This window comes from Perca flavescens, chromosome 3 (assembly GCF_004354835.1).
Source record: "Perca flavescens isolate YP-PL-M2 chromosome 3, PFLA_1.0, whole genome shotgun sequence".
In the NCBI taxonomy this organism is placed as follows: domain Eukaryota; kingdom Metazoa; phylum Chordata; class Actinopteri; order Perciformes; family Percidae; genus Perca; species Perca flavescens.
This window is the reverse complement of record NC_041333.1, coordinates 31,876,283-31,890,888: the sequence shown is the minus strand read 5'-3', so window position 1 is coordinate 31,890,888 and position 14,606 is coordinate 31,876,283. Positions and strand designations below refer to the sequence as shown.

The 14,606-nt window shown below is 40.8% G+C and overlaps 1 protein-coding gene across 3 annotated transcripts in view; it reads right to left on the bottom strand.

Annotated features, from left to right (window-relative positions):
• Positions 1-679: 679 nt before the first annotated feature.
• sgsm2 (small G protein signaling modulator 2) overlaps positions 680-14,606 on the bottom strand; it is an 86,931-nt gene continuing 73,004 nt past the window's right edge. For all 3 annotated transcript variants that reach the window (XM_028573098.1, XM_028573099.1, XM_028573100.1), the window contains 12 exons: positions 13,519-13,693; positions 12,720-12,784; positions 11,864-12,009; positions 9,554-9,682; positions 9,255-9,437; positions 8,217-8,603; positions 7,926-8,050; positions 7,451-7,533; positions 6,915-7,024; positions 6,492-6,588; positions 4,860-5,027; positions 680-4,462 (listed from right to left, as the gene is read on the bottom strand). In XM_028573098.1, the coding sequence (XP_028428899.1) occupies positions 4,374-4,462; positions 4,860-5,027; positions 6,492-6,588; positions 6,915-7,024; positions 7,451-7,533; positions 7,926-8,050; positions 8,217-8,603; positions 9,255-9,437; positions 9,554-9,682; positions 11,864-12,009; positions 12,720-12,784; positions 13,519-13,693 (1,757 nt within the window). In that variant the 3' untranslated portion in view covers positions 680-4,373. The remainder of the gene's footprint in view (positions 4,463-4,859; positions 5,028-6,491; positions 6,589-6,914; positions 7,025-7,450; positions 7,534-7,925; positions 8,051-8,216; positions 8,604-9,254; positions 9,438-9,553; positions 9,683-11,863; positions 12,010-12,719; positions 12,785-13,518; positions 13,694-14,606) is intronic.

Here is a 14,606-nt window from a genome sequence, read left to right as displayed (position 1 = left end):
TATAATATGACTTTTTTTATTACTTTTTTCGATATACTGTACTATGATTTTTTTTAACATTCTTACTATGACTTTTTTGGACATGCTATACAATTACTTTTTTCTATATACTATACTGTGACTTTTTTAGCACTTTTATCAACATACTATACAATGACTGTGTTATCACTTTTTTCAATATACTATATTTTGACTTTTGACTCTTAAGCTGCTAGCTGCTCAGAATCAGAATCACTTTATTCGCCAAATGCATCAGCAGACACACAGGAATTTGACTTGGCAATCAGTAACACGGAACATGACAACAATATACCAGCTAGTTGCTACCTTTGTCTGCCTGCTCTTTGGTGTTGGACAGGCAGTGGATTTTTAGGGCTTGTTTTTTGCTTAAAACAGCTGCCACTGACAATTAACACTGAACCAAAACAGTAAAATTGTGGGCTGAAAAATCAAAACAAGCTGAAAGATTCTAAAAAGCTCTGTCTAGCTGAGGGGAACTGCTATGTTGGCTCCCTTCACATTACACACAGTAATTTGATCTATTGTGCATATAAACAATATTGATTAGCAGCTATAAACTAGTCTGTTCATGTCTATAGAGAAGAACAAGAGAAGGAACATCTACAGTCATCGGACATCTTCTGTGTAGCATCGAAGGTTAAAGGAAAGAGAGCAGAACTACAGAACAACCTCTTATTTAATAATACATTACATTCAAGGCAAATTATACATCCTTACCAATACATATTCAGCAATGCAATCATTGGCTCTTTAAATAAATAGAAATTTGAAATCTTGAAGTCAGTGCACAACATTGAGGAAAAAACACTTAACAGTCAACGTGTAACATAGTCTGCAAACATTCTGCATTTCTGCACAGTATACACCTCCAACTAGTGCTGCTAAAACCAACATAAAAATAGATCTCAAAATAAGTTTTATATATATATATATATGTTCTTACTGTCTTCATAGAAATATTGGGCTTTCGGTTCGTATTAACAGCAATATAGACTTTGAAGGATTTTCTCAAACGACAGAAATTGCACAGTAGTTAAATAATCCAAGATCACCATTTTCAAAAATATTTTACACACATAGTAAACAGTCAGTCTTTAACATGCAGTATGAAATTGCACGTTGTTGTCATGCCACAGAGGGGGCTGTTTCAAGGCTTTGGTACACAATGTCCTGATTGGAAGAAAAAGCTCTGCTACGGGCCCCTGTTCCCCCGGCGACCCTCGTCCGTTGCCATGGCGGCAGGGTGGTTGAGTGGCGAGGATGTACATCGAGGTGCATCTACACCACCGCCCGTTCCTGGGATCAAACTAGTAAATCAGAGAGCTGGATGACTACAGTACACTTCAGGATTGGGGAAGACTCTTGGCACTTGAATCACAGGTGCAGGTCCGTGCTGGATGACCAATCATATGCAGCTCGGTTGGACGTTTTGAGGAGACGAGGAGGGTGGAGATAAAGGGTCACACTGACGAGGGGGATTGGAAACGGTATCAAAAATGTCCCAAATCCTCTCAGATACAAACATGAATGTACTCTGTGCTGTTACTGCGAAGCCAGCACCAACCTAATACTGATTCACTGAACACTAGAGAAAGTTTGGCGTTGGAATCAGCTTCTTCTCAGACCACAGATTTGTTATTTAGACCAACCCAGTCCAAGCATGTTTTATTTTCAGACGCTGGACTTTAGGCAGGAGGAGAATGAGGTTCCACATGGACAATTGCAACCACATTTCCTGACAGTATAGTGCTGAATGCAATAAAAAGTCTTCGTGGTGCTTTAGAGCGGTGAGCATGTTTGTCTCTAGTTCCGAAGAAAGACATGGACTAATGTAAAGCACAAGGCTGGTAATAGTTATATTTTTTTTCTATTGCAATAAATCCCATGAAAAGACCCAAACCAACAATAAACATATCCTACTAATAAGTGTTGTGTGTGTAGCCTTATATCTTGTTCCTTGCCACTGAAGCAGGCTCTGAAACTCCCTGCCCCAAGAGATCCGCTCCTCTGAGTCCCTCACCATCTTCCAGACCCATCTCTTCACCTCTGCCTATCTGTACCCCCACGCCCCTCCCCTTTTCATCAGTGCCTGAATCTGGTTTTGTTTGTCTTTATATCTACCTGTAAAGCGACTTTGAGTTTGTGAAAAGTGCTATATAAATTCAATTTATTATTATTATTAAAAGACAAGATAATCAAACCATTCTGTAAGATACTAATTAAGGTACTTTTAAGAGAAATTGCTCTAGTGTTACCACATTATCTAACAAATATGAAAGAATATCAGAAAACTATGTCTGTTTCAAGAAATCCAGGGGAGAAGGGTGACATATTCCCACAAAAGAATAATTGTAAAATACTAAGAACCACATCAAATGCATATTAATCCACCACTGAAAATAGTCCCCAACAAATTCACTATTTACTCTTGTTTGTGTAAAGCTTGCTTAAAAACTAAAGGGGCCAGTTGTTTTTAGTAAATTACTTAGCCTTTTAAAAAAAGCTATGTTTTTGATACTCAATTTTTCTTTAGTAGGAACCAATGGGCATGAGGCTGAGGCCACAGAGAATGGAACGGTTTTGGTCTTTTCACTGGATTTGTTGACAATAACAAAAAAAATCTAGAATAATGCCAGTCGTATTCTTCTTATTAAGGAAAATCCACATTTAGATACAGGTAAATATACTCAATACGTGTTACTTTCTTTCCATTCTCAAAGGTGTTTCTTAATCAGGTTTCATTTTTCACTTTCTTATATATTCTTTCTCTGAGCCTGTTGTGTCTACTTCTTACCAGCCACAAATCTATAATACTCAACTTATTGGACAAATGTATCCTTCAGTCAGTACCTTCTGAGAGAAGGTAAGAAAATCACATTTCTTTAAAATTATGTTTAAAAGTTGTAAATTTGCATTTTCTAACACTAACATAATGGTCTAAAAGCTGTTGGATAATACTAAATCCCTTTAAAACAGTTACTTTTAAGATATTAATTTAAATACAAAAAAAATCAGCCTTAAAAAACTGACATGTTGTAATATGTGTTTTTTATCATAGAATGTTAATTTATCCTCTGGTCATTAAACACCCCAAATTCCCAGAAATATTACCAAAGTGTGCGCCCGTATATAGAGGTTTACCCCTCGACGCAGCGGCAGCGAGATCGACTCTGACCTGCGGCCCTTTGCTGCATGTCATTCCCCCTCTCTCTCTCCCTCTCTTCAGCTGTCCTATAAATAAAGGCCTAAAAAGCCCAAAAAGTATCTTTAAAAATAAAATATTACCATAGCCATGACCTCAGCATCCCCAGTGGTCCCTGAACAAAAAACATGGTACTACTAAATAGAGATGCACATGTTTTATATTAAAATAAGGAGTAAGGCCTGTGTGCTTTTGTCTTTACTGTTGTGCTCTGATGCTATGTGTCTTCTGTCTTGGAACGAGGATTAAACATGCATTAACCACTGACTAACATGCTCAGGAAAACTGGCTGCAATTCATCCAGAGTTTCTCGACAGTTTGGCCTCTCGTGGCGCCTCTGGCCCCCACCAACTCTGGTGAGGCTTTCACAGGCACCATGAAGGAAATCCTCCCAAAAAAGTGCAACTAAGTACCTTGGGCTGTTACTGATAAAGGCAACATTTGTGTGGTAATGAACTCCTGAACATAAAGAAAAAGGGGGGTAAAAACACACATGCTTGTTGTAGAAAACACTCATGAAAAGGTAGTTGGCACAGTCCATTTGGTCACTAATGAAAACTTTCTGGCTCCTCTGACAATGTAGTATGTAAATCCTGCACTCCTTGTGGCCTCCACTGGCATTGCATGGAAGAATCTATCAAACACTGAGAACGCTAAAGCCTTCCAGACAAGCATTCAAAATGTTCAGTTCAGAGTTAGGAAAGGAGTGACATGTTAGAAAACTGAAGTATTGGTAGAACCAATGTTGTTTCGGTGTGTGTGTGTGTGTGTGTGTGTGTGTGTGTGTGTTTTAATGCACGCACACATCCTCTATAGGACTGGGGAGACTCAAGAATGTGTTCACAGTGTGATCAAACTCACAAGCATGCAGACAAATCCACATGTCTGTACGGACACCATGGGAATTCCATGTGAAGGTAAATGTAAACAGATCGAGGCCGTCCCAGAGCCAGGCTGCTCCAGCAGCGCTCCTGGCACACTCCCAGGGCCTTCATCTGGGCAGGGAGGAGACCTGGACTCCCTGGACCTGCTCTGGATAGGTGAAGGCCTGGAAACACTCTCTGAGGGATGAGAGGAAGAGCTGAGTGTCCTGTAGTCGGACACTCTCCCTCTGCATCCTCCCATTCCTCCTTCTTCCCTTCCTCTATAGTCACTTGTTGTCCATCAGAGACTGGACTTTGTGCACCAGCTCACGCGCTATCTTCAAGATATGTTGGACATCATGACGCTCAGCCATCTCTGTGGATCAGACACACTATGAGAGGGGCAACTACAGAAATATTAAATACAGTTTACACATCACCTCAATTCAATTGAATTTTATTTATAGTGTCAAATTATAACAGAGGTTACCTCAGGACAATCTACAGATTAGGTCTAGGTCCAACTTTGAGTGTGGTTTTTTTAGAACAGGTATAAACACTTTTGCCTTTAGACGGGGTTGGACGACACTTTGTATGAACTAGTTTGTTTGAAGCATACAGGTGCCTCTAGAATGATAGATGTTCAGCATCGACGTGGTTAAGTCTACACTCTGATGGGACGGAAGTCTGACTCATGACAGGATAGTGAAGAAATAAGCAATCCACAAACTGTAAATACAGCACACGCAATACTGTGTGTGTATGTCTCTTACCATTGAAGAACTTAATGATGTCAGTGAAGTCCATGTTGTTGTCCACGATGATCTCACGGTAGACTGTGACCAGGGCCAAGGCCAGAAAGAGGACAAAGTGCTGTGAGGAAATCCTGGGAGCCACCCAGATCACCTCCCACACTGCAAACACGTCCTCGTACAGGAGCTCTGCACGCACACACACACACACAAAACACATTTTTATCGTCAGCATATTTGACTCTGTGTCTTGCCCCTTGCGATGTTCCCGTGGTCCTGATAAAAGTGTTTAGAAGTTTTAGACGATGGTCATTTTTATCACATAGATACCTGACTTTAAGGCATTCTTGCTTTTATCAGTAGTAGTTTTTTCAAATAGTTTAAGTTGTATTTATTACAACTCTGTTACTGTTTGTTTTAGCTTTATTGTATTATTCTCCTTTTTTTATTCGTTGTGTGAGGAAGACTGGCAAAGCAAGCTTTTTATTGCATGGTGTGAGTTGTCTTTACTGTGCATTTGACAATAAACCTCTTGAATGGCTTGCATTTTTAATCAGAAAGATTAGATATAGTGCAGCTGAGAGGAAGAGAAATGAGAGGAAGAGACATGTCACAAAGGTGTTGAATCTGTAACATCATGAGGACACTGTTACCATGGTATCACCTCTGTACAATGGTAGACCTCACGAGGATGTACATACAGTATGTGACAATTTAATCACTTCCTGAAATGGTAGTAATGACACGTCTTGCATTTATTCTACTCATTTCTGTAAGGGGTTTACGCTGCAGATGGTTTTGCAGCTAAGCACCTCTTTTCTGCTGCTCAGTGGTGGGAGAAGTTCTCAGATCTTGTACTCAAGTACAAATAGCAATACAGCAGTGCAGAAATACTCTGTTACAAGTAAAAGTCCTGCACTTAAGTAAAAGTACAAAAGAATCTAAATATACTTAAACTACCAAAAGTAAAATGACTCATTATGCAGAATGGCCCATTTGAGCATAATAGATATTATATAATCATTTTATAATTATTGGTGCATTTATGTGTAAGGATCATTTTAATGTTGCAGCTGGTAAATTTTAACAAATGTACAGTATAAGTATATACTGCCAGGTTGCTTAATCTATTATAACACTTCATTATTCTCATTTTAATTAGATTTCGTATTACTTAATCTGAATCTGCAAAGTAACTAGTAACTACAGCTGTCAAATATATGTAGTGGAGTAAAACTATAAAGTGGCTCGAAATAGAAATACTCAAGTTAAGTACAAATACCTAAAACATGATACTTAAGTACAGTACTTGAGTAAATGCACTTAGTTACTTTCTACCACTGCTCCTGCCAGTCATGAAGTGAACCCGAGAGCATGCCGGATGTTGTGACCCCCACTGTGCCAATGCCTCACCAACCACTAGGAGCGTTTAGTGGAGTACGACAAGGACAAGAACACCCGCCAGCTTCCCATCCACAAACACTGCTAACTGTGTGTGTGTGTGTGTGTGTGTGTGTGTGTGTGTGTGTGTGTGATCATGAGTCTTTTGGTCCCCCCAGTGGTCAAAATTACTTAATGCAGCTTCAATGAGGCACCAATCAATGAGTTGGGGATTACAGGTCAGTCATTGAGAGTAAAAAATGTGCTGTTCACCTCTCTTGAAGTCCAGCAGGAACCAGCGGTAACAGAAGTAGAAGTGAGTGTAATCTCCATTCTGCTGCATCAGTTCAAACAGCTCAGAGTCCAGGATCTGACATCAGAGTAAGATCAGAGGTAACGTCAATGGGTTTTAGTAACGGAGTAAAATTTGTAAAATATGGACAAAGTCTCTGTGACGTCACCCATAGGTTTCTGAAGAGCTCAAATGCTGTACCAGGCTGTAAACATGTTTAGTTCCGCTGTAAAATTGGGAATTTTGACATGGGGGTCTATGGGGATTGGCTCCATTTTTCAGCACACATAGTTTTACTATAGGTGACACACTCTCTTATACACTCTCTTTCTCTCTCTCTCTCTCTCTCTCACACACACACACACACACACACACACACACACACAGTAAGAGTTATTTGTCACCTGGATCAGTGACCTCATGTTGGCGAAGTGTGTGTCCATGGCTCCGCCATTAGGGAAGTTCTGACTCATCCTCTTCATTAGCTGAGTGAAACAGCTGTACGCCAGGCACTCTGACATACACACACACACACACACACACACACACACACACACACACACACACACACACACACACACACAAAGGAAGAACATAGGGTCATGTAGCCAGGACAGCACTTAAACGCTCACACATTCACTAATTTAAATTATAAAGGAGTCTATTTGCTGCGACAAGGTTCGGATAAAACAACCTTATGTCTACCCCCACCAGACTGTTCAATTTAACTGAGCTGATCTACATACATTCTACCCCCCCCAACACACACACACCCACCCATGCCCCCCCACACGTGCAAGTGTTTATTTATAATTTCTATTATTAAATAAGGCATATTGTAAGCATCAATTCTGTAACGGTGACTGGGGCTTTTTTTCATTCATGCCATTTCTAATTACAGTCAGGAGATTTAAAGTATAAGATGAGTCTTTCTTCTCACCATCATCCAGGATGACCATGAGCGGCGCGAGCAGGTCACACATGCCCTGAACGTAGCCCATCTCCAAATGCTCCCACACATAGCTGCAGGCAAGAAGGAGACACCAAGACAAACAAGAGCAAACCAATCACAGTCAACTCACCAGATGTGATGTACGTGTGTGTGTGTGTGTGTGTGTGTGTGTGTGTGTGTGTGTGTGTGTGTGTTTTACAGCGACTGGATGGAACTCAGTACATCCACTCAAGTCCTGTACTTAAGTGCATATTTTAACCTACTTTTATTTAATAGTCTTCCACTTACTGTAATACCTCTACTCCAGTACATTTCAAAGAAAAATGTCAGGTGAGTGGGGTGATATTTCTCTATGGGTTTGTTACTACAAGCGACCTTTCAGATTACACAGTTATTTGATTTCATATAAAAAATATTGTATAGCAGCTTTAATTTGAAGGATCTAAATACTTCTTCTACATACCTGCACATGATGTTGCGTAGTTTCTCCAGGTTTGCTGTGGTGAAGTAATAATAGTTGCGGTCGCAACGCTGCACATCTTTGTCTATCCTGTGGAGGTTGAGGGCGATTGTGTCCAACAGCTCGATCTGCCCAAAGGAAACATTGTTGATAACATCAGTAGGTGACTAAGTGTAAATTCAAGTTTTTTGGTTAGTCTTTTAAGCCTTTAAGTCATGATTTTGCCATTTGTTGCACAATTTCTCAGTCAGAGTTAATAATATATAACCAGACATATCCTTATACTGTACATACTGTATATGAGGAGAGTGAAGGTGATATCGCCTCTGCAGCTGCTCCATTGGTCACCAGTTTGTCCAGCTGACTGCACAACCTGTCCTCAGTCAGAGAGTCCTGACGCCGCCCCAGCACACCCGAAGTCCTGCCCTCCTCCCCGCCCCCCCCTTCCTCCTCCGTGCTCTGACCGTCATCTATGCTGGACAGGATCTGGGAATGAGCAGAGGTCACTGAGTAGTTTCTGGAGGAAGGGAGGCCCGAGTCAGGGGAGTCAAACTCCACCAGAGGTCGCTCCTCTGGGGGGAGGGCTGCAGGGGGACCCAGGGTGGTCATGGTGGGGGTACTGTCCTCTCCACTGGGCGTCTCCTGGCTCCCTGCATCCGGCTCATCCACCGACATAAACACCTGATGAAGAATGGAACTTTATAAGTAATAGAGGCCAGCAAAGGGCAATGGTGCAGGGTGTGGGATCATACCTCATATCATATGGATCATTATGATTTCATCACTGAAATCATGACTTTTGAGTTCTCAGTCAGTGGTTCTGCCTTCTGCACATGTTACTGGCCAACCGGACGAGGCAGATGGCTGCCCACCTCGAGCCAGGTTCTGTTCGAGGTTTCTTTCCTCGCCAGCGTTTTGCCAAATGCTTGCTCATGGGGGAATGTTGGGTCTCTGTAAACTGTTATCTAGACCTGCTCTATATGAAAAGTCTCCTGAGATAACTTCTGTTATGTGAAGATTGTGAAGTTGTAATAATGTAGTATGGGGTTATAGGCTAGTTGGTTGTTTGGTTGTTTTGGCTATGTGATATGTAAGGCACAATGTGTAATGAAGACATGTATCAAGCAAAGATGCAGTTTTTAAAACAATGAAATATGCAAATGTTTAGAAATGTAATAGTATACAATTAATATCATGCATTCCTGAAAACATGTTAATTACAGCATTGGGATCAGTTGATTACATTAGTCTGAGTGCCAGTCACAATCAGGACACTATACTGTAACAAATACTCTCTATATTGCTAAGTTTAGCAAGGAATCCGATGTTCACCTCATTGCTTAGTGTGGAGTCTCTGTGAACGAGTCGCAGGACGTGACTGTCGATGCTGCTGCCTGAGGAGAGCTTGGCAAAGATGGCCGACTGCATCTCCTTTTCCCTCTGCTTGACAATCACCTCACAGGCCTTCCACTCCCGCATCACCTGCTGGTAGCGCTCGCTGATCTTTGCATCAATCTTCACAGAAAAAAAAGACAATCACACACTGCAAAGAGACAAATTAAAACGCTGTGTGTGTGTGTGTGTGTGTGTGTGTGTGTGTGTGTGTGTGTGTGTGTGTGTTTGTGCAGTACCTGGCTCATGTCCTTTTTGCCCATGCCAAACTTGTAGTGCCCCAGCAGGAAAGGCCAGACCTCCTTCCTTATGTCATGCTGCACTCCGCCATAATAAACCAGCCTTAGCAGCTCCAGCTCCTTATAGTTCTAAACACACACGCACGCACGCACGCACGCACACAAAGGATAATAGGAATATAAACCAAAAGAAGAAGATTTGATGACAGGAAGAACAAGCCTGGTGTGAGTGGTGAGACGAACAAGAGGAGCAGGAAGTGCATCAATAATGGAAGGAGAGAAAGAGTGATTGCGACCCATTCAGAAGAAGACATAGATAAGTGCAGAAGATAAAGGACACAGATATGAATAGAGTGTAAATTAGTACTGATGACTTTGTTGGAGTTGATGAATGATTACAGTGGCTGCTTTAATAGCTATGATGGTATCATACTACACTCTGTAATGAAACTTCATTCCTCTGAAACTCATTAAATTTCCATTAGAGTGAAGGAGAGTGGGGGGGGGGTGGAGACTGCAGGAGCAGTACATAATCCCTGACTTACAATTACAGTAATATACTCAACTACTGTAAAGGAGGATACAGTATATGTGAGGGGAGGACAGAATAAGAACTGAAGCTCAATTAGAGAGTTATAAAAAGTTATATTAGGTTTAACCATAATTAGCAGTGTGGGGTTTAAAGACAATAGGCACATTCATATTCGCTCTCAGCCTCAAGCCTGGTTTTTACTGAAAACAATGTCAATCTTTCAAAACAGGTTACAAATACAATTTCATTTAAAAAAAAAAAAAGGGTCAGTAATTTCCAAACATTCCTTGGGGACTACTTTCAGTAGCGGATTGCATATTTGGTGCTCTAGTAAAGTGGTTCTCAAACTTTTTTTCAATAATGTACCCCTTTCGAATTGTTTCTTTAAGCCAAGACCAGCGCTAATCATTTTCGGTAGAAAAAAAAAGTGTAAATAAACAGGAACAGTACAGTGCTGTCAACGATAGATTTACTAAACAACAGCCTTGTAACTGAAAAAACAAACATTTAAATGCTAATGAGAAAAAGAGACAAAAAATGTAAAAAAGACAAAAACTTGTAAAAAGATGGTAGAAAGAAAAAAAACGTCAAAAACAGTGACATAACAAGAACAAAGCGAGAAACTTGTAAAAATTAGAAGAACAGTAGGCTATAGGAAGGAAGGCAAGATTAGGAAGGCAACATAAATGTCACATTTCCATGTTGGTTTTGGTAATTTTATGGGATTTGTTGACAAAAAGAAAAATGTTGGCTATCACCAGACTTCTACTTTTCTTTTAATTCTTTAACTGCGGCAGGCGCTGTTGTTACAAAATGACAAACTACGCCAGCAAAGAGGAACAGAGTCACAAGTCAAAAACAACAGTGACAGGCAGTCAAGAGTTTACTGCATCATTGCTGTAGGCCACTGTCCACCAAAAGAACACTGTACATTTTACACAATTGACATGTGTAACAGGGGTGGCATTCTGAAACCGTTTGTAACCATAGCAACACATTCTGATGAAATTCAACATAGTATTACTGTGGTTCCCAACCTAAGGGGTTATGATTCCTACATTGGTTTGCAAGAAAAAGAGTTTCAAAATGATTGACAGTAGAGGGATGTACAGTAGAAGAAGCATACATCTGCTACACAACGTTAGCACTGACACTTTGTTTATCTGAAATGATACGTTTACTTTGGGGTTACAAGCCAAAAAGGTGCGTTTGTAGATAGATGATGCTGTACTACATCACATCCACTGAGTCATTAGGTCTGACGGCTGCTGAGTATGGTTTCATTGGGGTTAAAAAAACAAGAGGTCATGTTTCATCACAGGGTGCATGATTCCGCATGATGCTGCCATATTTCAAGATGATGAAAAGGTGTCTGGCTCAACATTAACAAGCAGGACAGAAATCTTTGCTCCTCATAATTCTCTCAAGGAACGTTACTCACAGGTTGTGTCAGCTTACAGTATCTGAAATTTACAAAATATTACCGTGAATAAGACTAGCACAGCCCCTACACAGCACAAAATGACCATGATTTATCTATGGGGCTTAATCAATACCAATGACTCAATGATGACTTGGCAATCTGCTGTGATTTGTGGCTTTTAAATTCACCGGCCTGCAAGTGAAGGGTTGGAGAGGTATAGGGGAGCGTCGGATGGTCCAGGAAGAATATTAAGATTCTAGTTACGTTGTTGTAATTCTTGCTGCTTGCTGACAGAGGTCGACCACGCTGCTATATTTAATTTGTCTTTCAGCCTCACTGATTGCTCTGTACCCACCTTGCAGTCTTTCTGGTACTTGCTCCACACCTCCTTGCTGAGGCCCCCGGACGCCTCGCAGGGTCTGTCTGGAGGGACGATGTTGTGGTTGACCAGAGCTGACAGGTGAGTCCGCACAGTGGACAGGTGTCGGCAGTAGGCCAGCCCTGATGGACAGGTGAGACACAGCATCAACAAAGTCAAGTCAGTATGGAGATACAAAAAAATTAGAATAGTAAGCCAATCAAGTACAAATCAAAATATCAAGTATAATGGGCAAAGGCAAAATGTGCATACATGTTTCCCTGATAGATGAAAATGTAAACCAGTGCTTGTACCAACTATTAAGGTAATAAATGACTACTCATAATTACTTTAAAATATAAATGTCTTTCAAAGTAACTAAAGTTGTATTTTGTATTGGTTTGTATTGTTGTATTGAGGAGAATAAACTTACTGACTATCGCTGTTATTAAAAACAGGTCTCCTTTAAAGAACAATATTTTAATAACACTATAAATGCATTATTTTACCCAGCAGTTTATTACAGCCTATATTAAATGTTTGACACATTCAGAGGGCTCATTCATTACAGTTTGCAAACGTACTACTTTATCATGCAGCAGCGGCTGCTACAATAAGCCATACATTATTTATTTATTATTCAAAATTACTTAAAATTATTTTAAAACCAATTGTGCTCTCAACTGGAAGCCAGCAATGCAGGCTAGAGAACAATAACCTCAAGCAAACCCACTGGGAATCGCTGTCGTCTAGAAGAATACAATTCATCTCAATCAATCAAGCATGATCAAAAACAGCTATAATGTATGAAATAAATTATGGATACTGTGCAGAGTTGACATAATGTACTTACATCCATAAAAGGCTCTGGAGACTATCTGCCTCTTCATGTTCTGGCAGAGCATCTTAAGAGGAATACTAGTGAAAAGAAAAGAAATCCACCATAATTGTCAAGCCCCTGTTTGATTTGTAAAGGCTTATTCTTTAAATATTTGCCTTTAATGAAGAAACCTTCACCATGGCTAAAAGCTGAGGCAAAAACAAAGCGGAGACTTACAGTAGGTGCCTTAATGTGTTTTTCGAATAGACAGATACTAGACGCTGCCTCCTCAAAATCTCCTTAGAATTCCATTTCACAAAGTCAATAATTATTGCCACATTGCAGCACCACTCACAATAGTCTCCACCGCTATGGAGATTTCACATCTTCTAATGTGTGTCTTGGTGGACTCTATATCAATATACAAATTAACAGTCTATCACAGTCAGCTTTTTTGCTTGTTTCTTGCTCAGCTCTCATCACATCCACTATCAACTTTGACCGAAGATTGATTTTCTGGCTCCATGCAGTGGCCAAGATGGTGGCAAGTGTTATACCTAAGGTTTTAAAATGTCCCCAGCAAAGATTCAGTGCATCATAAAATCTAATTTTGCTCACAAGTCAGTTTAAATTAGCAACAATTCCGTAAGTATCAGTCCAGCTCATGGTAGGGATTCCACATACTGAATCAGTACAGTTAGCTTTCCAAAATACCTTTATGTGCTCTTAGTGTTATTTATGACACTTCTTTTTATACGGTATGGAATGTAAATCAAAAGAAAGACTTGTTGCAGCACAATAACAGGTTAAGTAAATGTCTCTGGGAAGTTACGTGTGAATGTCTAGCGGGTCGTGTATGCAGGTACAGCCGGCCGGGTAGTCGAACGACACGTTGCTGCCAGCCGTGGAGCAAGACTGGCACTGCGATTCCAGAGTGGGTACTCCGGCCTGTTGCCACGACGACGGGCTGCCTCCGAAACCCTGCATCTCCATCATCTCCCCGTGGTCTAAACCAGAGAGAATGGAAGTGAGAAGACAAGAGAGGTCTCAGTGTTCTAAGACAAAATGGATGCTGATGTTTTCGTGTGTTTTCGTGTGCCTTTAGATCCACTTCACACTGGCTATGTTCTATGCCTTACATATTATGACACAGGCCCCTCAGCTCAACCATAAATACATCTTTCCATGTATTGTTCTTTGTTATTCATGACATCAAGAGATGAGAAGATGCATGAAAGTTTTACACTCATGTTACATGTGAGAGCTGGAAAAACAAGCGTATAGAGGAAACCAAAAGTGGAAGGGGACAGTTTTAAGGAAGCAGGACCGGTGCTGTGGGAGAGACAGGCAGAGAGGATGCAGGGAAGCCATGCTGGTTCAGTTCATTGAGAGGGGAGCCAGAGGAGACAGCAGAGCTCAGGGACGCTCCAGACAAACAGGAGAGAGGAGGAAGTAGCAGAGGAAGTGAAGGAGCTGGTAGGAGAGGAGAAGACAGGGACGAGGCTGACCCTCAGGCCATGCAGGATGCATAAAGCCAGAACAAGACAAGAGACACCAAAAGAAATCTCATAAACAACAAAAACAAATGGACACCAGTAAAAGGGCACACAAAAGGGAAGAAAAAAAATAAATTATAAAAACTTCAACATTAAATAAATGCTCTTCACCTTAATTCTTCAGGTTGGAGCTGATGACCTGTCATAAATATGAAGCTGCGCTTTGGTCGTTCAATAACCCCAAAAAAACAAATAATATTAGGAACGAAAAAAAAAAAAACGAACAGAAAAAATGCTGGAGCGAGACCGACATTGGGCTCTCCCCTCTTTACTTTAGGACTAGACGTCATCAACAACTGTTTTTGGACTCAGTAATGCAACCCCGCTCACACAAGGACTCCACGTCTCTACTACTGCGGAACCC